A 27170-nucleotide genomic window follows, 5' to 3' on the forward strand; every position below is an offset into this window, starting at 1 on the left:
GGGCGGGGGAAGGGGGGCGGGCCAGACAGCACGAATCGACCCACAGTCGCTGCGATCATTCGATGCGCCACTAGTGCGGTCTGGTAATCATGGCGGCAGAGATGGTGGTGGTGGAGACTGCGAGCCAATTCCAGGAGGTGCTGGAAAATGCCAAGAGGTAGGCCGGTCGGATGGCTGGGGTCCGGGGAGTGTTCGCATCCCGCTTATCGGGGTGATAGACGCGGCGGCGGAGCAGGGGTAGGAGGAGTTGGAGGCTGGCCGGGCCCTGCTTCACACTGCTGTGGGAGGCCTAGGGGCTCCTTGCTTGTCGGGTTTTTTTTCAGCTGAAGCCCGGGCGGGGTGTTAGTAGAGGAAGCAGAGAGCAATAAACGCCGAATAAACTCTGCAGGTCTGACAGCCTTGCTGGAGAAAGAAACAGAGTTAACGTTCGGAGTCTGTCTGACTTCTTCAGAGCTGATGAGGGGTGGAAACGTGATGGATTATATAGTTGGAGAGGGGAGTGGAGACGGTGGAGCAGAATAGCAGCAGCGATTGAGTGGCAATGATGGGGATATTTTTGGAGGAGTATATCAAATGAACTAAGTTAAATTCAGGGACAAAACAAGAAGTTGGTGCAGACTCGATGCGCTGAATGACCGCCTCCTGTATTGTGATTTTATTCTAAGGGCAGTTCCAAAAAGGCGACTGCCTGAAATAAAAGACAAAGAAAGTAAACTTACCTTAAATCAAAATGTGATTAAGGGGGTTGATAATACACCCCAGTCCCTGCGGTGCCCAATGGGCACATAGGGGCCTCGACGGTGCCCTCAGACACTGCATTTTCCCTCCCCAGGGATAACCGGCTGCGAATTTAGCCACAGTACAGGGGCAGACAGTCAGGCTGGAGACACTGATGGGGCATGGGAGGTGAAATCCAGATACACCAAGCAGTGCCTCTGACCTCAGCAAGTTGCTGTTTGAGGGAGGGAGGAGGGGAATTGAATAGAGCTTAATTGGAAAAAGCCCCTTCTGAATAATTAGTGATAGTCTTATTTTTGAAGAGAAGTGGCTCGTAGAGAAATTGGCAGGAACCATCAACTAATGATGTTTACTCAAGTTGTTCTCCTCCACCTCCACCTCAACCTGTTTAACTGGTTCAGTCAATTAAATTGTTTGTATAGGTAGATATTATTTTGTGTTATTAAAGATTGTTAGGAATGTTATGCAGACAGCATAACAGGGAAACCTGTAATTCAGTCATTCAGTTTGTGTCGGTATTTATCCTTTGCGCAAGTAACAGTGGTTCTAATGCCATCTGTACACCTTGATCCCAAGTAGGAAAGCATTTGAGGGGGACGAATGAAATGTAATTAGATGCTACTAACCTTATATTTAAAAACCTGTAAAATACAGGTTAAGGTCATGGAGGCAGATATGTTAAGCTGCTAGAGAAATTTGGCATGATAAAACTACTGAAATTAATTGCACAATTTGTGGATGATTTGCCAAAATTGTGGCCTCCTATGATTTTTTTCTTGTCTCATTTGGCTTCAGATTTTGCCCTATTTCAGAATGTTTCAGAGAGTCATTTGATCATATTCAACCATTTTCAGCCAAAACAAGATTAAAGTATTTAGGTGTTTATCTTCTCGTCAGCACGGAATATTCTCCACTTGCATGAATGAGTGCAACTCCAAAAACACTCAATAGCTTGACACTATCCAGGACAAAGCAATCCACTTGATTGGCACCCCATCCACCACCTTAAACATTTGCTCCCTCCACCACCAACACACAGTGGCAACTGTGTGTAACATCTACAAGATGTACTGCAGCAACTCACCAAAGCTGCTTCGACAGCAACGCTTCTGAAACTGCAACCGAAGCAACTTAGGACAAAGTTGGACTATATCTCCATTCTTTCACTGTTGCTGGGTTAAAATTCTGAAACTCCCTTCCTAACAGCATTGTAAGTATATTCACACTACATGGACTGCAACAATTCAAGTAGGTAATTCACACAATCTCGAGAGTGATTAGGAATCGACGACAATGACTGGTGAGCTAGTGACACTCACGTCTCACAAAAATAATTTAAACAAATGTTCTCAGCTCAGAGTACTGTTCAAAAATAGTTTGATTTACAATGTTAAGTGCAGACTATATGAGCAGCTATTACAATGACCAACTGGAAACTTTCATTACTCTGGCTCACAGATTATTGTCTTTTAAAGTATATAGATAAGTCCAGAAACTGACATAGTTGTAGGGTGAAAGCTATGGTATGGTACAACTGAAAAATATTTACCTTTGTCTTTATTCTTGATACCAACAAAATGAAGATGCAAAGAGGAGGTTGGATGGTATACTTACACTTTTTAGGTGAGAATAGCACTAGCTACAATATTGATAAAATGAAGTCAGAAAGATTGATGGGAGGCTGAAGCCCAAGGTTTGCTTTTTCTTAGCATTGGTTCTGAAATGAAAGAGAAATGTTGAAATACTCTCTCCAATAAAATGTTGGATCAGCAGCAGTTTACTCCAGTTAAACATTGAGAAGACTCAAGCTGTTGCCTTCAGCTCCTGTCATAGATCGTATAGCATTGATGGCAATTCCATTCCCTCCTGACCACTGTCTCAGGTTGACCAGATTTGTTTGCAACCCTGGCATGGTGGCACAGTGGTTAGCACTACTGCTTCACAGCCCCAGGGACTTGGGTTCAATTCCAGCTTAGGAAAACTGTGGAGTTTGCACCTTCTTCCTGTTTCTGAGTGGGTTTCCTCTGGGTGTGCTGGTTTTCTCCTACGGTCTAAGGATGTGCAAGTTAGGTGGATTAGCCATGGTGTGGGGTTACAGGGATAGGGTGGGGGAGAGGGCCTGGGCAAGATACTCTGTCAGAGGGTTGATGCAGACTCGATGGGTCGAATGGCCTCTTCTACACTGTAGAGATTCTATGATTATCAATATCCTTGAGCTAAGCTGCTGACTTCATATCCTGTCCATTGCAAAGACCACCTACTTCCACCTCAGTATCATTTCACACTCTGCCTCAAACCCAGCCCATCTGCTGCTGAAACTTCATTCATGTCTTTGTCACTTCCAGGATTAACGCTGTATGATCTTGCAGGTGCTAAGTGTTGTGCAAACCAAATTATGAAGGAAAGCTTGACAAGCTATCATAATAACACTTTTCTTTTTCTATTTTACCATGAGGAGATACATGTACTGAAGTCAGAAGCCACAAATTCCAGTAACACTCTTGAAGATTTTAAATATTAAATTTAAACATTTATTAAGAAAAAAAACTTAAATGCACAAGATTACATTTACACTGTTGCAATTAGTCTCTCAACATTCTGCCCCCAAAATTTCCCACTCCGTTAGACTCACAGATAAACACCCCTTTAAGCAACAATCCCTTATAGATATTTAATCTACCACTAGTGATATTACCACAGACAAAGCTCACTTTTGCTGCAAGAGGTATGTCACAGGCTTTCCCTCTCTCTCTCCCACTCTGCTATGGAATTCAAGAAATTTTGAAACAAAACCCTGCTTCCTGAAAGAACAGACACTTTTTGGGTTGGTTGAAGCTTATACTGCTTTCCCAGAGTTCTCTTCCAACACAGAGCATACTCCAGGAGGTATTACGTGGTCACCCCCCCACCCAGCCCTCTTATCTCAAGTATCTTATTCAATTGTCCTTATCATTTTTTGAAACTTAGTTTTCCGAGAATATGAAAATATTTTATGTTTTCCCTATTGCCACCATTTTCAGGTCAAATAAAATTTCATATCTTTGCCTTATTTATTATGACCTTTTCCAAGGTGTAAACCATCTTTATTTCCCATTGAAATTTAACAATTGAATACAACAAGTCTTCTTTATCTCCTAATGCAAATTTCCACCCAGGATTTATTTGCTTATAGACAATTCAGCTTGGCCATATTTACTTCCGAGTTTATGCCTTTGACACCTAGACTACTTTGATATCCTTATCCTGCAGACAAACTAACTTTAGTTTAATCAGATTAGTCACACGGCACAAGCCTGCTTGATGTGAACCCTAAAAATATTATCTTAACGTTCCAATGCTCTTGTCAGTTTCCCATCCTACCCTCCAAAATCTAGTGCAACCAAAACTCTTAACTGTATTCAATCCTGACCCAAGTTCTGCTCACACCAGTCCTTGCTAACATTAGCTTTTTGTCTCTCCAATAACTCAATTTAACACTTTCATCCATGAACATAAACTTCTTTGCAGTCTTGTTTTTCGTCATATCTGTAACAAATCTACAACCCAACCATATTGCTCCATCACTCTGTTTTTTTGTGCATCCCCATGTCCTTTTTCCCCCACCATCCGTGGCTGTGTTCAAATGTCTGGGTTCCACACTTTGCAGTTTCATCATTAAACTCCCTTTTGTCCTTTCAGACCCTCCTAAAACTATCCTGCTGGCTAAGCTTTTGGTCATCCCTCCTAATACTCGGTATTTGGGCGCAGCACTCATTTTTATCATTATGCCCCAGAGACACTTTTCAACATTGAAGCTGCTGTTCTTGATCTAAATTGTTGGAAGTTAATTCTGAAATTTGCCCCTGCATCCTTTGTTTATATAGGTTAACAATATATACGAGCAGACTGAGTATCCTATGACCAAAACAAGTGTCTTTATCGCAATTCACCCAAGTGTACTTTATAACTCTCAAATTATGTTACATTGATCACTATAGGTGACTATTAAGTTCTCCTGTAACCATAAATTATGGAAAATAAACATGGCTAGACTAATGCACGAGCTGCAACAATTGTTGGCATTTATTTACAAAGTAAAATGGTGAATTGAAATTAAAAGATTCTGGTGAGGAGCTTTGTATTCTAAACAGATTAAATTAATTGCTTTAGGAGTCTAGTTTTTCAAAGTTAATCGTGGCAAATGTTTACAAAGACACAGTATTTAATCATGACAGTGGAATTCTGTTTTATTATCCCCCTTGTCCTCACCTTCCACCCACCAACCTCTGCATTCGACAGATCATCTACCACCACATCTTCACGTTTAATATCCCAATACTAAATGCATCTCCCCATCACCTTTCAGCTTTCCAAAAAGCCATTCTTTCTATTCCGAGGAATGGCAATTGCTGTTGGATTGCCACTCAGCTTTCTTGTTTGCACTACGTTGGAACTCTGCATGTCTGGCTCGGACTTCTGAACTGGGCCTCTTCATAAATGCAGAGTTTATCTTTTTGAGTTTTTTGTAATGGTGCAGGATCATCTAGGAAACCAAGTCATCAGCTCCCATAAACTGGTCAACCTTCATTCACTAACACACTGAAAAGGTTGGGATATATATTAATGAATGAATGCGAGTGAGATAAGTGGATAGAGTGGTAAGGTTTGATCAGGTACAAGAGTTAAGAGGGTCAGGGAGCTACGGGCAAATTACATGGTGACATGCTTTTTCCCTGACCAACATTTCCTGGGTAACTCTCCACGTAACTTGAGTTGGAACTCTCTGAAATCTTTGACTCTAAGATCCTGATCTAGAGATCCTGGGAGAAGAGAAATTACCATTGGAAGTTTTAACTTCCCAAGCAGTTCCTGTGGTGTCCTTGTATTGAGATTTACGAGGGGTCCTGTAAAACGTCTGGTCTCCGACCATCTGGAGATCCAAAGATCTGGGCCACCATATTCTTGGCAGGGTGTTGAAGTCAGGTTGGTTAGAGATTTGGAGAGTTGGGGATGGTGTGAATTGGATAGTTACCCAGGAATTAGACCAGGATTTTGGCCTGTTTAACATTTCCTAGACAACTAGTCAGGTAAAGTTGGAATCTTCTGAAGTCTCCAGCACTAACTCCCAAGTTTGAGTCTTTTATCGGCGGTAATGCCAGGAAGAAGGGAATTTCCTCTTGTAAGTTGAAACTTTCCTGTCAGTCATGCAGAGGCCTTGCATTGGGACCCCTGTGTGGTCTCCACAGAAAGCTCCTCAGTGGGGGGAGGGGTCTCTGGGATATATCCATTCTCTGACTATCTGAAGATCCGGGCCACCATATTCTCACCTTCCTTTGACATCTTCCCACATAAGCATAGGAGTTGCAAACCTGCTCATTCACCAACTCTCACAACATTGCCCAGGTTTCCAAACAATTCTTGCAGGTGAAAACAATTGTTCTTCCTGCAGCTTAGTTAATATATTGTATTTGCCACTCACTTTATGCTGGGGAACCGAATGCAGCTTATGTGACTGTTATGCTGAACACCACTGTTTTCCTAAATGTGATCCCTGAGCTCTAATCTGTTGTTTTGTCAGTTCAGCTGTCTGTCCTATTATCTCTCTCTAACCATTGTTTTTGGTCTCCTACAATGTTCTAATGGCACTCAGCACTTTTTCTGTGGGCCATTTTATAGTCCTCTGGATTTAATATCAACATCAACAACTTGACCTTAACTATAGCTCCCACCTTGTCTAGCAGAAGCTGTTTGTTTTCCTCTCTGTTCCACTGCTGTGTCTCTCCTACATTCCTTCCCTCCTTTATCCTTGAGTCCAGTTATCCACTACCTAGCACAACTTGACTGGACTAGTAAAAATAAATCACTAAAACCTAGGTATATATAAAAAGGCTAACATCATATTAACCTTCATCTCAAATGGGCTGGAATAAGGAGTGCCACAGTTGTACAAAGCAGTAATAGCCCATGCCTGGAGTAATACATCAGCTATGGATACTGCACAATAGGAAGGATATTGTTAACCTTGGTAGGACTCTATGCAGTGCAGATACACCAGAATGTCAATAGAGCTAAAAGAGTTAGATTAAGAGGCCAGGTTACATAGACTTAGCTTGTATTTCTTTGACTATAGAGGATTAATGTGTGATATAATGGAGATGTTTAAAATTATTAAAGGATATAGATAGAGTGAAACCATCTTCTCTCTGGTGGAGCTCAGAACAAGGGAAGTTAATCTTAGTGTTAAAGCTAACCATTCAGATGTGATATCAGGAAGCACTTCTGCACACAGAGTAATGGAAATCTGAAACTCATCCCCCACTCCCCCCAATCAGAGAGTGATAGATTTCTGTTAAGCAAGCCTATTGGGATATAGAATTAATGTGGACGAATGAAGTTGATGTCCAGATCAACCATGATCTAAATGAAAGGAAGAATGGACTCAGAGTGGCACTGAATGGCTTGCTTCTGTTCCTGTGATCTTTGCTACCTGTGTCTTGGCTATCTGTTTTACAAAGATATATGGAGGTACAGGTAGTATTGAGGAAGCAGGGGGACTGCAGAAGGACTTGGACAGGTTAGGAGAGTGGGCAAAGAAGTGGCAGATGGAATACGATGTGGAAAAGTGTGAGGTTATGCACTTTGGAAGGAGGAATGGAGGCATAGGGACTTGGGAGTCATTGTTCAAGATCTCTTAAGGTTAACGTGCAGGTTCAGTCGGCAGTTAAAAAGGCAAATGCAATATTAGTATTCATGTCGAGAGGGTTAGAATACAAGAGCAGGGATGTACTTCTGAGGCTATACAAGGCTCTGGTCAGACCCCATTTGGAGTATTGTGAGCAGTTTTGGGCCCCATATCTAAGGAGGGATGTGCTGGCCTTGGACAGGGTCCAGAGGAAGTTCACAAGAATGATCCCTGGCATGAAGAGCTTGTCGTATGAGGAATGGTTGAGGATTCTGGGTCTGTACTCGGAGTTTAGAAGGATGAGGGGGGGATCTTATTGAAACTTACAGGAGACTGCGAAGCCTGGATAGAGTGGATGTGGAGAGGATGTTTCCATTAGTAGGAAAAACTAGAACCAGAGGGCACAACCTCAGACTAAAGGGATGATCCTTTAAAACAGAGATAAGGAGGAATTTCTTCAGCCAGAGAGTGGTGAATCTGTGGAACTCTTTGTTGCAGAAGGCTGTGGAGGCCAGGTCATTGAGTGTCTTTAAGACAGAGATAGATAGGTTCTTCATTAATAAGGGGATCAGAGGTTATGGGGAAAAGGCAGGAGAATGGGAATGAGAAAAATAATCAGCCATGATTGAATGGCGGAGCAGACTCGATGGGCCGAGTGGCCTAATTCTGCTCCTATGTCTTATGGTGTGCAATGACATAGCAGGTCAACTAGTACAGAATAATGAATGGTGGGAGTGCAATATAAAAATGCTATTGTCCTGATGGTAAACCCAAAATTATAACAGTTGGCAGATACAATTTGGCCATTTATATATTGCATAATTGCTGCTGGTTATGTTGAGGTTTAATGTAACACTAGATTTTAATAAGTCAAAATGACAAAGGCAAATCTATGATATTGAAACTCGTCATTAAAGGTCAAATAAAATATCCAGTTTTGGTGTGGAGCTGTTAAGCTTGGTTTATTCATTAAGATAAAACTTGAACCTCTGCACACATTTATGTGATGTCGATGGTAGTCATGATGTGATGCAGTTGAGTTTCAAAATATTGAAAAATGAACAAAGTTGCAAGATCTGATCTAATGTCTGGACATTAAAGTTTACTTTTTAAAAATCTTTTTTTTAGGTCACTGGTCATGGTCCATTTCTGGGCACCATGGGCTCCACAGTGTGGGCAAATGAATGAAGTCATGACTGAACTGTCCAAAGAATATCCTCATGTTATATTTGTAAAGGTAATTTTCCTAATTATTCTGCCAAGTTGACTGCAATGTAACCATCAAAGTTAGTGAATGACTAACAAAGGTTAGTAATATTTCCAAATTTGCTGATGACACTATACTTGGTGGGAAGGTGGATGTTAAGAGGTTTTAGGGTGCTTTAGACAAGTTGAGTGAGTGGGCAAAGACATGGCAAATGCAGTATAACATGAATAAAGGTGAAGTTATCCACTTCAGTCGGAGAAACAGAATGGCAAAGTATTATTTAAATAGTGATAGATTGGGAAATCTTAACATACAAAGGGACCTGGGTACACTAAAGACAAGCATGCAGGTATAGCAAGCAGTTAGGAAGGCAAATAGTATGTTGGCCTTCATTGCAAAAGGGCTTGAGCACAGGAGCAAGCATGTCTTAATGCAGCTGTACAGGGCCTCGGTGGGACCACACTTGGAGTATTTTGTGCGGTTTTGGTCTCTTTATCTAAGAAAGGATGTACTTGCCATAGAGGGAGTGCAGCGAAGGTTCACCAGACTGATTCCTGGGATGGCAGGATTGAGGAGAGATTGGGTTGACTGGGCTTGTATTAACTGAAATTTAGAAGAATGTGAGAGGACCTAATTGAAATGTATAAAATTGTAACAGGGCTGGACAGACTGGATGCAAGGATATTGTTTCCTTCGCTGAGGGTCTAGAAAAAAGAGGTCATAGTCTAGGATATGGGGTAGGCCATTTAAGACTGAGATGAGGAGAAATTTCTTCACTCGGGAGTTGGTGAACCTATGGAATTCTTTATAATCCAAAGCTGTGGATGACAAACTTCTGAATATATTTAAAAATGAAATAGATTTCTAGACTCTAAAGGTGTCAAGGAGTATGGGGAGAGTGCTGGAGTATGGCGTTGAGAGAAAGGATCAGCCATGATCATGCTGAATGGAGGAAAAAGGAAAGCAGGGGGCTTACACCTGCTCCTATTTTCTATGTTTCTATGAATTAGAAGGTGGAAAAATAAAATGCATCTGTTTTACTATGGAGTTCTTGCCAGGAAAATGGAACCTTTTGGTATAAAACATTAATCGTTATAGTTTTTGTGGAAAGCTCAGAAGACAACATACAAATGTTTAAACGAAGAGGCGTTTACAACTCTTAATGTAGAATGTTTATGGAATCATAAAGTCAATTCGGCTCACTTGTATCTGGCTGACAAACAGCTATTTGGCCTAATCTCAATTTTCAGCTCTTAATGACTAGTTTCTTTGGCACTCCAAGTGTATATCCAAGCCTGTAAGATTGAGAAACATGTGTGCAAGGAGTTTGAAGATTTACCAAGAATGTTGAAATAAAAATATGTCAAGTCTATTCACAGAAATACTGGCTATGCAGTGAACTAAATCTGTCAGTCAGCAAAAGATTAGACAGCTGGGCACATGGTTAGAGGAATGTTGCGTAGGGTTTGATTTTTGTGGGAAATTGGGACCAGCTTTGGAACAGGAAGTGATTATCGAGAGAAATAGCTTTATTAAACTGTCTCCTAAATTCCAGCATCAAGTATAGAATGCTATGGTTGTACATTAAAATAGTAAACTTAAAGAAATTGAATAGAGATACTTAAATGACATGGGAAAGTGGTTAAGAATAATTACTTGGAAGCACAAAATACTCTAAAATAATAAATGAGTGAGGAGGTAGAACTAATCTTAAGATTACTTGATAGAACTAAGGCAGATAGAACTAAAGTTAATGAGGAGCAAAGTGAAAAACAATAGCTGTGTGAGTGGTTTAGAGTTGGAATATTTATATGCAACTGTGTATAGATTTTAAAGAAAATCAAAACCAGGGAACTAGTGACGCTAATTAGGATGAAAGGATATAATATTGTAATCTGGGCTGAATTTGATTGGGGGGGGGATGTAAAATAGGGTGGATGCCAACCCCGGGAGGAGGGGGGTTGCAGGGAAGCGAGAGAGAGGGCTGAAATTGGCCATCTGTCCACCATATTTATATTAATAAAGAGTCAACTGAAGTTGTTAATAAGCCGGTTGAACCCGATAACACGCTGCCCATGCCACATTTATGGTTAAGTGAGCAGTTGGGAGAGGGCGAGCAGGCTGTTTTTTTTTAAAAAACATTTTAAAAATGAAGGGGAGTTACTATCTTTGGGCAATGTCCTTTATTTTATGTTTCTATGAATTAGAAGGTCAGCCCCCGAAAGATCGCAACCCCCACCTCCTTACTTGCCTGCTCTATAAGACACACCAACCCTTCCCTCCCCCACCCAAAGCTGGCCAAATCCTCCCTGCTCAAGACTCCAGATGATTCTTGCTCTTAGATTCATGGACTGCCTGCTTGTCCTTGCTCTATTTCAAGCTCTTGGAGTTGCAGTCCAAATGGAGTGACCAGAAGCTTCGGAGTGTGCAACGTCCTCCTCAGTGAGGGGTGGAAGTCCCAGAAACTACCGAGTTAGTCCACCCGCAGTGCTTTATGATTGTGGGCGGGCTGGCATGGAGCAAGTCCTCTCCAGATGAAAGCATGGGGCAGCATTTTACAGAGTAGGGTAGCTCCTTGTCTCATTCTGCCCCCTCATCGAGCTGGTAATGTGCTGTCCCATGCTTTAGCTGGCAAAAACGATCACAATTGTAGAAAGGAAAATTTGTATGGATGGTGATGGAGTCTTTTTGGATTCAGTTAACAAATAATGGATGGCATTATGTTTAGAGTGCACAGTAGACCACAGAATGATGGGAATGTAGAGGAATTTGCATTACTAAGTGATGGAATGCTGAGCATGCTTCATTACTTTATGCCTTTCTTCCCCTCCTTAGTGGTGTAAGAGTACTGTCCTCAGCAGGTGTGTACCCTTCATGATGTGGACTGTCTTATTTGGCTTTGCAACGAATAAGAATTTTCTGTATGCATACTGAATTTAACTACATCCTGTGTAGTAACACCTGCAGAAAATGTGAGATTAAATTTTTAAAATCTGACAATTTGTAGTCTGGCATCAGATTGTTGCAGAACCTAACTGTTCATTGACATCCTTTGATGACAGTAAGAAGTCTCACAACACCAGGTTAAAGTCCAACAGGTTTATTTGGAATCACAAGCTTTTGCTCCGAAAGCTCGTGATTCCAAATAAACCTGTTGGACTTTAACCTGGTGTTGTGAGACTTCTTACTGTGCCCACCCCAGTCCAACGCCGGCATCTTCACCTCATCCTTTGATGAAGAGAACCTGCCATCCCTATTGAGTCTGGGCTACACTTGACACCAGATTCACCTCCTGATTGACTTTTAATGCTCTTGGGGATGAGCAGTATATATGTGCTAGTGTCGCCCATATCCCAGGATAAAAGAAAATTAAAAATCAATCCTTTGATCATAAGATTTATTTCTTGTGTGGAAGTCTTACGCTGCCCCAAGGGCCAATAGAGCATGACATATATAACTACAAATGACTATTGAAGATGGCACTTATACAATTTAAAAGGGAATTGGATAAAACATTTGAAAAGGGCACATGTAAAAGGGCATAGGAAAAAAAGAGGGAAATTTGATTAGAGCAGATATTGCCAGTTGAAGAGAGTGCACAGGCACTTGGTTGAACAATGAACAATTTATCCCTTTGTGAAACTTGATAGCCCATTCTGTGGAGTTGTAATTAATGTTCCAACTATGATTTTTAAAATATTCATATTTCACATTCACAAGAGATTAGGAAAAGGGAGAGTTGTTCTTGAAATCTTTCTGTTCTCCGTTTGATTTTATTCCCTCATAAAATAAAATATTATAGAACCTTAATTAGATAAAATTGAAATCTGATACATGTGTAGCCAGGCTAATACTGTCTCAGTCTCCACAAGTATTTTGGGCTTTTCCAGCTGCTATTTTTAAAAATAAAGTAATGAAAGCAATTTTAAATTTGATTTTATCACTGCATCTTTAACTTATGAAATATGTAAATATTGATTACTTGATCAGATCAAACCCAAAATAGTTGTTAAATCTGCAAATTTACTTGGGAATTTATCTATATGCTAGCAGATAAGTGATCTGAACATCTAAAATTAATGTTTTGAAGCTTTAAAAATGTCCAATGAATAAACTATAAATTAATTAAAAGTTGGTCAAAACAAGACTTGTCAAAACAAGAATTTTTCAAATTCTCCTGGTCAGCCTCTTATCAGTCATCCTCTAGAAACTCTGAACTATTTACAAAATGGTGCCATATCTGCCTAATGTGCAATTTTGTTACCAAACCCACTATTTTTAGAATGATTTGGCTGTTTCACAATAAAGGTTAGCAGGTACAAAAATATAGGTGTTCAGTTATTGAAAGGAATTACAGTTTCATGCAACACATTACCTGGCTAATATTTTTAGCAGAGAGGAGAACCAACCAAATGATTATAATTGATCTGGCAGTTTTATCTTTAAAATGCTTACTCTGGCTGGGCTAAACTAAAATTTAATGTACACCTGCATTACTATGCTGCAAAGTTCCGTTATAGTATATGGCTCCTCTAGAATTTGTCAGAACAAAATATATTGCAAAAGGCAAAAAACAAGTCTTGCCAAATCTACTAGTCCAATTTACAAATCTTCAAGTGGTTATACCTGAGTGACAATTAACAGAATTGAAAGTTTAAAAGTTTATTTATTAGTCACAAATAGGCTTACATTAACAGTACAATGAAATTACTGTGAAAATCCACTAGTTGCCACACTCCGGCACCTGTTCGGGTACACTGAGAGAGAATTTAGCATGGCCAATACACCTAACCAGCACGTCTTTCAGACTGTAGGAGGAAACCGGAGCATCCAGAGGAAAGCCACGCAGACATGGGGAGAACGTACTGACAGTGACCCAAACTGGGAATCGAACCCGGGTCCTTGGCGCTGTGAGGCAGCAGTGCTAACCACTGTGCCACCATGCCACTGTGTTTTTCAGCCAAATTTCCATTAGTGGCCTGAAGACACTTGGTGAATTGTGTAAGAAAATGAGACTTTTGGGTCTGTTCCAACATCAAGAAATTTGTTTAAACTGAAAATCTTGGTGACTCTTGGTGTTACACCAGTTTGAAGATTCTTTACATTATAATTTGTTTTGCCTGTAAAAATGTTTAGCTTTTGTAGATATAGTATTGCCATTGGCATATAAAGAACATTTAGTTTTTTAACTTCAAATTTGATATTAACTTTTAGTTATGGTATTTTTATAGCTTGAAGCCGAATCTGTTCCAGAGGTATCAGAAAAATACGAGATTAGTTCAGTGCCTACTTTCTTGTTTTTTAAGGTAAGATTTTATTGTGTATGGAATCTAAAATATCAGACTCTTTTGAAGAAGCAAGACACTAGTTGGATTAATTCTATTTTTAGGTTGCCACAGAAACCAGATTTTAAGATGCCTGAATTTTAGTGACAAGAATCTTGACAAGGCTCGAAGTGTATAAATAATTTATTGTGATGTATCTGTCTTTGGAAATGTTTCTTGAAATCCAGTTTTATGATTTTAACCCCTTATAGTGCAGAAACATTTGCATGCTAACTAAATTGCTACAAATTACAATTGGCAAATGCTTCTTGTAAGAATGCAATGAGGTGAGAAATATTTACGCTAAACATTCCTGTATTTTAAATTGGATTAATTTTACAAATCTGCAGGATTTACTGACTGTCTCTTGTTTTGTATGTTTTTGAAAGGGGAATGTATTCAAGAAATCAATGGGTTGTGAGTTGATTAGTTTGAGTCTGTTGTTAGTACAAGGATTTCTGCATATTGTAGGATTTCTAAAAGCTGGGATTTAAAAAAAAATCACAGTTTGATTTATATGTTGATTGACATTCAGCAAAATTCAATCCAAAAATGCGTGGGTTAGGTTGATTGGCCATGCTAAAATGATCCTAGTCTCAGGGGGATTAGCAGGGTAAATGTATGGGGTTACGGGAATAGGGTCTGGGTGGGATTGTGGTCGGTACAGACTCGATGGGCCAAATGGCCTCCATCTGCACTATAGGGATTCTATGATTCTGAAATTTTTTCAATAGGTTAAAAGGATAATTCAAATATTTTCATTCCTCCTGCTTTTTCTTCCACACAATCATGACTGCATGATCTGGGTTAAGGTGATAGTCACAGCATTGTCATTCATGAGAACTCTGTTTAATATTGACTATTTTTCCACGTTGACCGTATGGCTAGCTTCTTTTGATCTGGCTTTTAAAGATGTTATGGGAAGTGGAGGCATTACAGATGAACATACAAAAATGACGAACAGCAAAACATAAGGCATTAGGTGAAGGTCATTTTGGTAATTTTGCCCATTGAGCCTGTTCTGCCATTTGATGAGATCATGGTTGATTTGGTTGTGCTCTCAACTCCACCTTCCTATTTGCCTCCCTTAACCCTTGACTCCCTTGTCTTTTAAAAAATCTAACTCAGTCTTGAATAAATTAAATGACCCAGCCTCCAATGCGTTCTAAGGAAGAGAATTCCACAGACTAATGACCGTCTGAGAGAAAACACTTATCCTCATCTATGTTTTGAAAAGAGACATCTTATTCTTAAACTGTGCCCTATTTCTCGTCTATCCCACAAGGGGTAATAATCTTCAGCATCCACCTTGTCAAGTCCCCATAAGGTCTGTTTCAATAAGATCGCCTCCCATTCTTCTAAACTACAATGGATATAGGCTCAATCTGCTGAACCCATTTGATAAAATAAGCCCTTCATTCCAGGGATGAGTCAAGTGAACCTTCTCTGAATTGCTTCTAATGCACTTGTATTATTTTCCAAATAAGGAAACCAAGACTGTACACAGTACTCCAGATAAGATCTCACCAAGGCCCTTTTTTTTGCTGCAGTAAAATTTTGGTACTTATATATTCCATTCCTCTTGCATTAAACACCAGCATTACATTTGCCTTCCCAGTCACTTGCTGTGCCTGCATACTGACATTTTGGGCAGAATTTTATGCTCCCCTCCCTGCAGATTTTGGGTGGGTGGGAGCAGAAAATAGCATGGACAGGATTTGGTCCTGCCTGCCTCAGGGCCTCGGGGGAAGCTTGCCCATACCCCAATTAAGGCCCTTAAGGAGCCACTTAACAGTCTCTTAAGGGCCTGTTTCCAGCTAGCCTCAATTTTTAGGCTGGCAGGCATCCCAATGACTAAGGGTGGGAAACAAAAAGTTAACATTCTCAATCTCGGGCAGAAAGGGGGGGCAAGATTTCCCTCACAGACCAGAGACCTCTGGCCCTCCCTCACCCCAGCCTACCATCTGACAGTGAACCCCCCACCTCCCCTCCCTGCCGACTCCCCATCTCCTATCTTCCTCAGGACCACTGGTATTTACCTGAAGTGCAGTTCCTTGGGACTTAGTCTCAGGCACAGCACTGCAGTACTTCTGGCCACTGCAGCAGTGCGCTGGATAGGCTGGAGAGCTGTTAGCCTATCTGATTTGCCAGAAGTCGCACCAGCTGCCAAGCAGATCTCACTTGAGCATGAAATGGCAGCGGGTCTCAGAGTTAGCAGGGATGCATTCCACACTGACTCTCCGGACGACGGGCACCGAACACTTGCCATCCTGAAAATTCAGGCCTTTGTGATTCATGACACTTGGTTCTGTCTTGTATCATGAAGATCTGCAATCTTTCTTCATTTAAATAGTATACTGCTTTTCTTCTCTTCTTGCCAAAGTGGACATGCTCACATTTTCCCACATTATACTCTATCTGCCAAATTTTTGCCCACTCCTTGTCTTAACAGCTTACCGTCCTACATATCTTGTGTCTTTGGCAAATTTAACTACCATACATTGGTTTCTTCATCCAAGTCATTGATATAGAGTATAAATAGTCGAAGACACGGCCTTAACTGATCCCTTTGACACTCCATTAGTCACAGCTTTCCAACTGGAAAAAGACCCATTTATCCCTACATTTTGTTTCATGTTGGCTAACCAATCCTTTATCCATGCTAATATGTTACCCCTAATGTCAAGTGCTCTTATCTTGTGTAATAACCTTTGATATGGCATGTTATCAGAAATCCAAGTGCACCACATCCACAGGTTCCCCTTTATCCATCTTGTTTGTTACCCTCAAAGAACTCTGATTAGTTTCCCTTTCACAAAACCATGTTAACTCTGCTTGATCTAGTTATGATTTTCTAAATATCCTGCTGTAGCCTCCTTTTTAGGTAACATCCTATAGTTTCCTGCTTTATGTCCCCCTCCTTTCTTGAATAAAGGTGTTACATTTGTTAATTTTCAATCCATTGGTATCCTTCTGGAATGTAAGGAATTTTGGAACATTATAACTAATGGTTTTTCTGTCTCTGCAGCCACTTCTTTTCCAACCCTAATGTGCACGCTAATTGATTCTGGGGATTTCTCAGCCTTTGGGTCTAATAGTTTTCTCAGCACCTTTTCCCAGGTGCTGGTGATTGTTTTAAGTTCCTCCTTCCCTTTTCAAGTATCTTTGGGAAATTTTCTAAATCTTCTATATTGAAGATTGACTCAAAATACCTGTTCAGCGCTTCTGCCATTTCCTTGATTTCTACTATCAATTCCCCAGATACTTTCTCTGGGGAATTGAGAAATCCTGCTGAATTGGGAAACCCTGCTAGGCCATTGAGTCAATTCCATGCACTCCTGGTACAATTAAGCAGTGTGATTCTCCATGCTTCTCTCATGCCAGAAGTCCTGCTCAAAGTACTATTTAGTTTGGAGCTCTGATACTACCAGTTTTTCAAGCCTTTAGAAAATTAAATAGAGAATGTGTAGTTGAGATAAAAATGCTCAGATCTGATGATGAGTTCCAAATTAATGTTTTAATTTTATTTTTTCTTTGGAGTTGATGGATCTTCCATAAATTACTATCTTTTTTTTGTTTTAATACAGAATTTAATACAGAACTAGAAGTATCGGGGGTCTGTGCTGATTCTACTTGAAATAGTTTTCCTTGCTCGAAGTATAACCCTAATTATTCATGTTTCAGTGTCACTGATTTTGCCGTACTCCATTTGTGGCTTTGATTTAATCAAAATGCATATGTTTGCTTCAGAACTGTCAAAAGATTGACCGAGTAGACGGTGCCCATGCTCCTGATTTAACTAAAAAAGTTCAGCAGCATGGTGAGACTGCCAAACAAGACCTGAATGACCAACTGAAAAAACTTCTAAATTCTGCACCCTGCATGTTGTTTATGAAGGGAACTCCTCAAGAACCTCGGTGTGGTAAGGGTTATTCTGTTTTGAAATTGTAGCTCAGGGGTTTCATTACTTTAAACTTCAAATGCCAGAAATACTGTTTAAGTTGTATAATAAAAGGATTTAAAAAACTGACTACATATTGGATTATACTACATGTAAAATTGTTAAGTACTACTAAAAAATAAAACCTTAGACAAGATTTCATGTAGCCAGTACTAATTAACATAATGCTGCTAAGTATAATTTGAGAGTAAAAAGCAGTCATTGTTTATATTCAGAAATAGAATTTATAATCAAAAAATGCTACCATTCAAATTTTAGCATTTGAAATGGCATTTCATTATTGTACATATAAAGAAACACTGCATTTATATAATATTTTGCATGACCACCAGAAGTCTTTCAAGTTATTTACAACCACTAAAGTTCAGTTGAAGTACAGTCACTGTTGTATGTGGGGAAATGTGGCATAGCACATTCCCACATTGACTCTGTCTGTTTGCTCATGTAGAATGCATTATCTAATATTGTGTTTGGTCTAATGAGATGGATTTTTTTTGTTTCAAGTTATCGTTGGTTGCTCAGTTTATTTTTCTGAAAGTCTAAGTAGAGTAAAAGTTTATTAGTCGCAAGTAAGACTTACATTAACACTGCAATGCAGTTACTGTGAAATTCCCCTAATCGCCACAGTCCGACACCTGTTGGGGTCAATGCACCTAACCATCATGTCTTTCAGAATGTGGGAGGAAACCGGAGCACCCGGAGGAAACCCACGCAGACACGGGGAGAATGTGCAAACTCCACACAGACAATGACCCAAGCTGGGAATCAAACCCGGGTTCCTGGCGCTGTGAAGCAGCAGTTCTAATCACTGTGCTACCGTGCCGCCCCCAAAAGTTTGTTCCTCCCCGGCGAGGAATTGAACCCCGGTCTTCCGGGTGACAGGCAGGGATACTAACCACGATACTACCAAGGAACAAATAATGCTGACTGTGTTTTAACTCCATATTTCTAATTCAATTTATCAATGAAATAGTGCATGCGTACTTCAATTTTGCCAAAAAAGAATGAAGAATGTCTTTTCCCTGTAACTCCCAAAATGTCAGCAGTAAAACAATTCATAACTAAATCAAATTTGGGCAAGTTTTTAGCTGTGACTGAAAGTTTCAGGGAAGAAAGTGAGAAAATGAAAATCCATTGCAACCAGTTTCCTACATAGATATTTTGTGTTTACATATCAAATGCAAATTTTCCTGTAGGAAAAAGTACATTTTATTTATAAAGACAAATGCCTTAATTCCCTGAAATATAACACCAGCAATCTCCTTCTGATATTAATGTAAATTTTTAATATTTTGTGTGTGCAGCATTGGCAGCCTAGTGCCAGCTTGTTAATGATTCACATAGAATTTTTTTAAATGGGTGTTGTGTTAATCAGATTAGTTGCAAAGTGAAAATGGAGGTTCTTTGATCTGTTCATTGGTTGCAGAATGTAGCTAGCATCTGTTGGAAATAATGAGATTGATTTTAAGGTAAACTCGTGACTTATGAGTGTCCTAGTTAAGTTATTTTAAGAATCATTGAATGGTCACAGCACAGAGGGAGGCCATTTGTATGTTTGTTCTGAAAGAGATAATGTTATATCAAGATAATAAAATGCTACTTTAAAAAATATTCACTTTAGTTAACAAATTATCCAGAAATATACTTTATTTTAATATGAAAGTTTATTTTCTTCAAAATTGAAGCCAATAGGAATGGAGAAATTGCTCCACTGGTTGAAATCATATTTAGCAGAAATGAAAATGGTTGTGGTTGTTGGAATCAAATCATTTCAGTCCCATGAATTCATTGCAGGAATTCCTCAGGGTAGTGTCCTAGGCCCAATGATCTTCAGCTGTTTCATCAATGACCTTTCCTCTGTCATAAGATCAGAAATGTTCACCAAGGCTCCTTGGACAACTTCTTCCAAATGCATGAAGGCCGCTTCTAATAGAAGGGCAACAGACACGTGAAAACACCACACCTGGAAGTTCTCCATCAAGTCACTCACCAGCCTGACTTGGAAATATATCATCACCGTTCCTTCACTGCCACTGGGTCAAAATCCTGGAACTCCTTCCTTACACCACATAGATTGCAGAGGTTCAAAAAGGCGAGATGCAAGAGTTGAGCTAATTCTAACCAGGTGGCCATCTTGATCCTACATTACCTTGCTGGGTCATTCATGGTGGGTGTGATCCCAGTATTGCCACCAGGTCATGACCCCAAGTAACTCCAAGCCAATAATGTTTATGCATCGTAATGCTGTAAATTATAATGCTGCAAAAATAGGCCTGAAAAATTTCCTTATGACTGCATCAATCCTTATCTATTGTATCTTGTTTTATTTGGCAGGCTTCAGCAGAAAGATTGTGGAAATTCTCAACGAACATAATGTCCGTTTTTGCACCTTTGACATTCTTTCTGATGAAGATGTGCGTCAAGGACTAAAAGTTTACTCTAACTGGCCTACATATCCTCAACTGTACGTGAACGGAGAACTGGTGGGAGGGCTTGATATTGTAAAGGTTAGTATTGTAGTATTTGGGCGATGTGAGAAAAAATATAGAAGCTTTGTAGCTTTTTACTGAAACCAAGGGAAGAGCTGATGCAAGAATTATTTGTGGGATAAAGTGTAGCAACACCCCTGAAGGGATGATTAGCCGAACAATGAAGTGTGTGCTCTGCAAAGCATTTCTGAAGTCTTTAATTCAGAACAAAATATCTTGAGCAAATCATACATATGTTCTTTAAAATAAATTACCACCTGTTCAGGAGGGTAATTTGACAGAAATGTGTGTATTGCAAGGTTATCAGTTGTTGCCTAAAACGATGATCACGGTTTTAGACAATAGGCAGGCTATGACAAGAATGCAGCCACGATGGTTGTGCATGTTCAGCAATCTGTCCAATGACCCAAGGGTCGTAAGATACCCACTGAAATTCAGCCTAATGCCCTGAGATTCGCAAGCTAAAACATGGTGCCATAAGTGAACTGTGAAAGTAACAAGGATGACCGTGTATGGCCAGTACAATTACCATAAAAGGTAAAATAAACCGCTCTGGCCCTTTGTCACTTTAGGCAGCAACATCTTAAATAAGTATCCCATGAGTGAGTTTGCAGTCGATGCTTAATTACAGCTTGTATTAAAATAGGTAAGATTAAACACTTAACTGTATTAATGTAGTGTCTAATTAAAGTTGTCTTTTGACTATTGAAGCGAAATGATACCTAACAAGGTATATCGAACCAAACCTTAACAGCTACAATGCATTTTCCTTTTTAAACATCAGTATTAATTGCCTAACTCTCTTCTAGGAGTTAGCTGAGACTGGCGAACTAGAAAAAACTTGTCATACAGAAATGGGACTGGAACATAGGTAAAGTAATAAACATAGGTAAAATAATTTTTCCAGCATTTATTTTTTTAAATTATAGTTTAATGTTTGTTACTGCAATGGATTTGCTGTACCTTACACGGCAAGGAATACAATGAGCACAAATAAAATGAACCTGTTTAGATTAAAATATTCACCCAGAATATGATATAAAGCTTGCATAGCTGCGTTCTGCAACAGCAGTTGGTGTTCAGCATCTTTGTATTTGTAGGTTGAAAGCACTGATTAATAAATCAAAAGTCGTCCTGTTTATGAAAGGCACCAAAGCGGTAAGTACATTTTATTTTGTTAAAAAACAGCAGACATTCAAATAGTGGTTTGTATCATACATAAATATTTTGCATAAATATGTATACTCTCTCAACTGATGGATGTTAGTGGCAGCATATGTGGAACCCATGTAAACTATGCCTGAAGAAAATTTAAATACATGAATAATCCAGCCAGTGGATCAAACACTCCTTAGTCCTGCTATGCAATTTGCTGCTGTGAAGTAATCAAAAAGGACCTTGAATCAACAATCTTGGTTTAAACTTTTGCCTATTCGGGAGACTTTTATCTCCAATATTCTTGATGGGTGCTCTGCCTGGCACGACCTGAATACCACCCATATTTGCAGCTTCTATCCATTTATGTGGGCCTGATGGTGCAACCTTGGTTGCGGTTCCAAACCTGAACAGGTAATAGAGATACAGTCGTTGCTACGTCTGAGAAGTGTGCATCGGCATTCAGAATGCTTCTAATAAAGATTGGACTTGAATGCCTGATGATTCGGGGGGAGGATGCCTGCAGGGATGGGCAGGGGTCAGTGTCTAGGGGAGGCGGCATGGGGCAGTGGAAACTGCGACTTGACTTGTTGGACTGCCTTTGCCTTGCTGCCTACATCTCTAAAGTCTCCTCCAATCTAAAGGGAAGCAATAGCAAGATCTACTACCAGCTTTGAGTGCCTAACAAGCATTTCAAAAGACGGACCATACATAACCCTATTCACATTGTAAATGTTGCTTATAATTTTGTTCTTAGTTGGCAAAATGTGGATTCAGTCGTACTATTGTGGGAATACTGAATGAAACTGGGTACGTATCAATATTTAAACTAAAATATTTTGTATGAATTTAATTTTCTGTTTTGTTTAAACTGGAGCTTTACATTGTACTTTCTTAATATAGTGTGGAGTATGAAACATTCAACATATTGGAAGATGAAGAAGTAAGTTCTGTTTCAATTCTAAGCTATTGTGTATAAAATGAAAAGTAGTGGAGATTTTTATATTCTTTCTCAGTTCAGTGCATCAAATTTGCCACTCTGATTGAAATGCTTCTTGTGTATAGAAGGACAAGGCATTTAAATGTTTGTTTTAGCTGTCCCTCATCCTGCACTGACATGCGTAAGATTGCCCTGTTTAGTCATCTAAAACAACAGTTGCATCACAATAGTGTGTAATGATCCAGATTGTACATAAAGGTTCCCTGGTCGTCTATTCATTAACATTCTAAAATCGTTACTGAAATGATGTGTGATCTGCAAATTGCATCCCATTACAAACAATGAATGGATTGCAGTTTGCCATCTCAATGAATTGGAAACTTCTCTGTCAGGCGTTGTCAATGGGAAACCCATTTTAATGTCAGCATTTACATGTATAACGTGTTATACTTTTGGTGGTGCCCTGATAAACAGTAGCGTTGGGTGCAAAACCCATCACATGTACTGTGTTTTGACCAGAGTCACCTTGCAGTTTTTCTGCAAAACCACCAGGTGTCAGCAAAGAAATGTCATAATAATTATCACATCATCTGTGTGTGGCAGAAAACAAATAACCTCATGCTATCAATAACCCTAAAATCTAAAAGTGTTACAAAAACACACCCTCAGTTTTACTAGGATTCCAAAATAAATCGAGTTACTAATCAGTTTAGTCAACTTTCAACAATTACATTTGATACAGTTGTTACATTTTTGATGTGGCCATTATAAAAATTGAAATTCTGTGCCTCTACTCTTGCCCTCACCCCTCCACCATGATTTCCTTCATTAATAGGTTTTCTCTCATGAGATGTGAATGGCTTGGGCTCCTTGGTAGGTATTTTGTCTCTGCCAGAGGCCTTAGTAGAATTCAAGGTTAGATGCCTTTGATTCTCCCCTCCACCTACCCCCACCTTGGTCTAAGTGCTCCCACTCTCCAGCCCTTTATAAGCCGAATACTGCAGTTGATCTTGTCTCCTTGCGCATCACAGGTCATTGAGTATTTTAAAACTTTAATTTGGGTAATACAGGTACACATCGAAATAAAATGCTTAGGAGAAAGTCTTTCTTTGTACGGGTGCTGAGCTTTTGTGTGGCATGTAAAAGGAGGATCCTGAGTGAAGACTAGACTAAACTGCTTTAGAATAAATAACAGGTTGCCATTCTGAGGAAGCTACAATCAGCAGCGGATTCTAATTCTAAAGTGCCCGTCCCACCCGACCTTCCTGACTCAGGCCGGTTGAGACTCGAGCAGCAAAGCCCACTCCCCCGGCTCTAGTGGCGAAGTCTATAGGAGTGGAGTGAAGGAGGACGTGCTCCCTTTTTACAGAACTAGCTGCCGTATAGTTTAATGGTTCAATTGAAAATAGTAGGGTAGGGGCAACTTGGACATAGGTTGGGAGGGGAGGGGGGGGGGGTGATAAGGTGAGGAGCTGGCATCAGGAGCCATGAAGGAGGGAAGTCGGCTATGTGGGGGGGGGGGGGGGGGGGGTGCAGTGGAGAGTCGGACATCAGGGATGGGGAGAGGGTCTTTGCATCATGGGAAGGTTTCGGACATCAGAAAGGGGGTTTGGCTAGGGCTCCTTGGTAGGTATTTCCCCAAACTCTGTCGGAGTAACTACAAGTGTGAAATTGGCAGAACCATCGAACATTAGCAATTGAAACCATTTTGCCTGATAGTTCCCAGCCTAATGCAATTGTCCAGGGAAGTTAGCCCTTCTAGATAGTTGCCGGGTAAACCCTTACCTGGGAACTTCTGAGGGGGATTCTCCAGTGCACCTTTGGGATGCCCCCCTAAATCCGACGCTGGGGAAGCAGGATACAGCTTACTGTATAAATAAACAATACTTCTGTAATATTTCAACTGATTCAACTCCGTAATCATCAATATAAGTAACTCCTCATGAAAATCTTTGCCAAATTTTATTACCTTTTATAATACACAGCAAGTTATTAAAAATAGTTGAAACCAAACCTAATTCAATACATAGTTCCACACCCCTATGCTGTAACTCAGCATCAGGGAAGTCAGGCTCAGTCATCAGAAGGAATACCACATTATACAACAGTGCACATCAAAGACTGACACAAACTCTCTCTCCCTCCCCAGTTTGTGTTTTTCTGTTTCTCACACTCCCCAGTTTGTGCTCATTTGCTGCATCTTGACCAGTCAGTCGCACGTTGCTCCCTTTCCAGCTGATTTAGCTTAACCCCTATGCCGTCATCCTCACAACTGGCAATGAAGTGATGTGTTCAAGTAGCAGGAGATCAGCAGGGCTTGGACAGTGCAGGTTGGCTGCATGTCCTGTCAGCCAGGGTAATGATGTTGAAAAAAACTCTGCATATAAGGGCTGTTTTTCTTGAACTCCATTCATTCGTCCATGTTTTTTTTCCCCACAGGTAAGGCAAGGATTAAAAACATTTTCCAACTGGCCAACATACCCACAACTATACGTGAATGGTGAACTTACTGGTGGACTTGATATTGTGAAGGTAACTTACTATATTATTAAATGTAAACTGGGAAGAGCTGCCCAGAATATTGCTTGCTTTATTTTTCTCCCTCCAAGTGAGAAAGGAAGAACCTGCATTTATATAGTACCTTTCACAACCTCAATGTTCCAAAGTACATTGTAGAGGCACAAGGCAGGCATTGTATGCACAGTGTGCCACAAACAGCAGTGAAATAAATAACCAGGTAATCTGTTTTGAGTGATATTGGTTGAGAGATAGGTGTTGGTCAGGGGATCTTTTACATCAACTTGAGAGGGCAGATGGTCCCTCAGTTGTCACCTATGACAGTATAGCACATTCTGCCACAGAAAATATTTTTTCTTACTGGGAGAAAACCAACCCCCTCTCCCCTTCGCCAAAAGGTACGAGATAATTGATCTGAGGTATACGTTTCCATCATAAAACGTGAAGAACCTTGCTCCTGAATAATGGAAGGATCAAACTTATTGTAGCATTGAGGCTGTAGGATTTGAACTATTACTCTGCAAATGGACTTGTGGGTTGTGACCGCTAGAGGAGGGTAGATGGTGAGTGAAAAGATAGCAAAAGAGTGATAGGGTGTAGTGATGAGCACGGAGGATTGGCAATGAGAAGGAAATACAATGAGAAAGAGAACATGTCAGGTGACCCAAAATTAATGGAAATAGAATGAAAGACTAGACCGACTAGAGAATTTATTCAAATGGATTTTGTCTTTTGTCAAAAGCTCGAATGGTCCAGAGCAGAATTTAATATGCATAATGTTTCAGACCTTTTTTGCATTGGCTTGAACTGATTTCTTAATTTTGTTTTTGCAGTAAAATTAAAATTTCATGCGCAAGTTAAATGTCTGGCCAGGGAATGGGCAGAACAGTAAGGGAACATTGAACAAAATAAAAGCTTTAACTGTTTGGAGATTAGACTTTGAGATGAAGAACCAAAATGGCATACAATTGTGTGCTTCACTGTTCTGATTTAATGCTTATGGAAGACTTTGTACTCCAGTTAACACACAACCTGTGCAAATATGAGTACTGAGTTGTACTGTTTGAGGTTCTATTCCATGTGGAATAGAATTAGTGAGACCTTCAAGATACTTTTCATCAAACATTAGTATTGTATCCTTGGAGTTGGAATTAATATCATATAATGGGGATGATTTGCGGCACAGTGGCTAGCACTGCTGCCTCACCGCGCCAGGGACTCCAGTTCGATTCCCGGCTTGGGTGACTGTGCAAACTCCACACAGACATTCTCCCCATGCCTGCGTGGGTTTCCTCCCTCAGTCTGAAAGACGTGCTGGTTAGGTGCATTGGCCATGCTAAATTCTCCCTCCGTATACCCAAATAGGCGCTGGAGTGTGGCCACTAGGGGATTTTCACAGTAACTTCATTGCAGTGTTAATGTAAGCCCACTTGTGACTAATAAATAAACTTTAGCTTTCAAACTTTTATTCCTACGTTTAGCAATCCAGGATTCACTTTTTCCAGGATCCTAACAATGGGTGCTGGATGTTGTGCATAATGCTTTGGTATTTCCATGGTTGCAGTTGAACCGGGCAGCTTGCTGTAGAAGGGAAATTTGGAAAGTGGAGCTTAAACCACTGATTCCCACAGGAATATGTTTCTGATGAAAAGTAGGATAAAGGGCTATGGGGAGCAGGTAGGGAAATGGAGTTGAGGCCAGGATAAGATCATGTTAAATGGCGGAGTGGGCTCGAAGAGGTAAATTGCCTACTCCTGCTCCTAATTCCTATGTTCCTATGAATGCTGTTTGCCTGGCACATCATAGTCAATATTAAGGTGTTAATGGATGTAATCGTTGACGTATTCTCAGACAATGTAACAAACATGCAACTTTTTTTTTTAAACAGGAATTGGAAAAGAGTGGAGAGCTGCTTTCAGTTTTAAAAGGAGAAAATGCCAGTTAGAATTTTACAAAACAACTGCCATCATCTTATAATATTTGTCTACTTTAAAGATTGATCATTGGCGATAGTGTGGTCTAAAATCTGGTAACAGTGTTGGATATAAATCATTTTTGATGTTCAAGCTTCTCTAATAATTTGCGAGTAATGTTAAAACACAAGGGGAGCAAAATGCAAATAGATTAGAACAAAAAATATTATACTACTTTTATTACGATAATAAAACATGACTGCTA

General features: G+C 40.0%; 1 protein-coding gene across 1 annotated transcript; it reads left to right on the top strand.

The window, feature by feature from the left end:
* On the top strand, window positions 1–27170 carry glrx3 (glutaredoxin 3). The gene is made up of 11 exons (XM_078223464.1): window positions 1–157; window positions 8528–8636; window positions 13838–13912; window positions 17681–17852; window positions 20226–20398; window positions 21190–21251; window positions 21481–21538; window positions 22293–22345; window positions 22439–22478; window positions 24915–25007; window positions 26881–27170. The coding sequence occupies exons 1-11, from the start codon at window positions 90–92 to the stop codon at window positions 26935–26937; spliced, it is 960 nt and encodes a 319-aa protein (XP_078079590.1). The 5' UTR covers window positions 1–89; the 3' UTR covers window positions 26938–27170.

Source organism: Mustelus asterias, chromosome 11 (assembly GCF_964213995.1).
Source record: "Mustelus asterias chromosome 11, sMusAst1.hap1.1, whole genome shotgun sequence".
In the NCBI taxonomy this organism is placed as follows: Eukaryota; Metazoa; Chordata; class Chondrichthyes; order Carcharhiniformes; family Triakidae; genus Mustelus; species Mustelus asterias.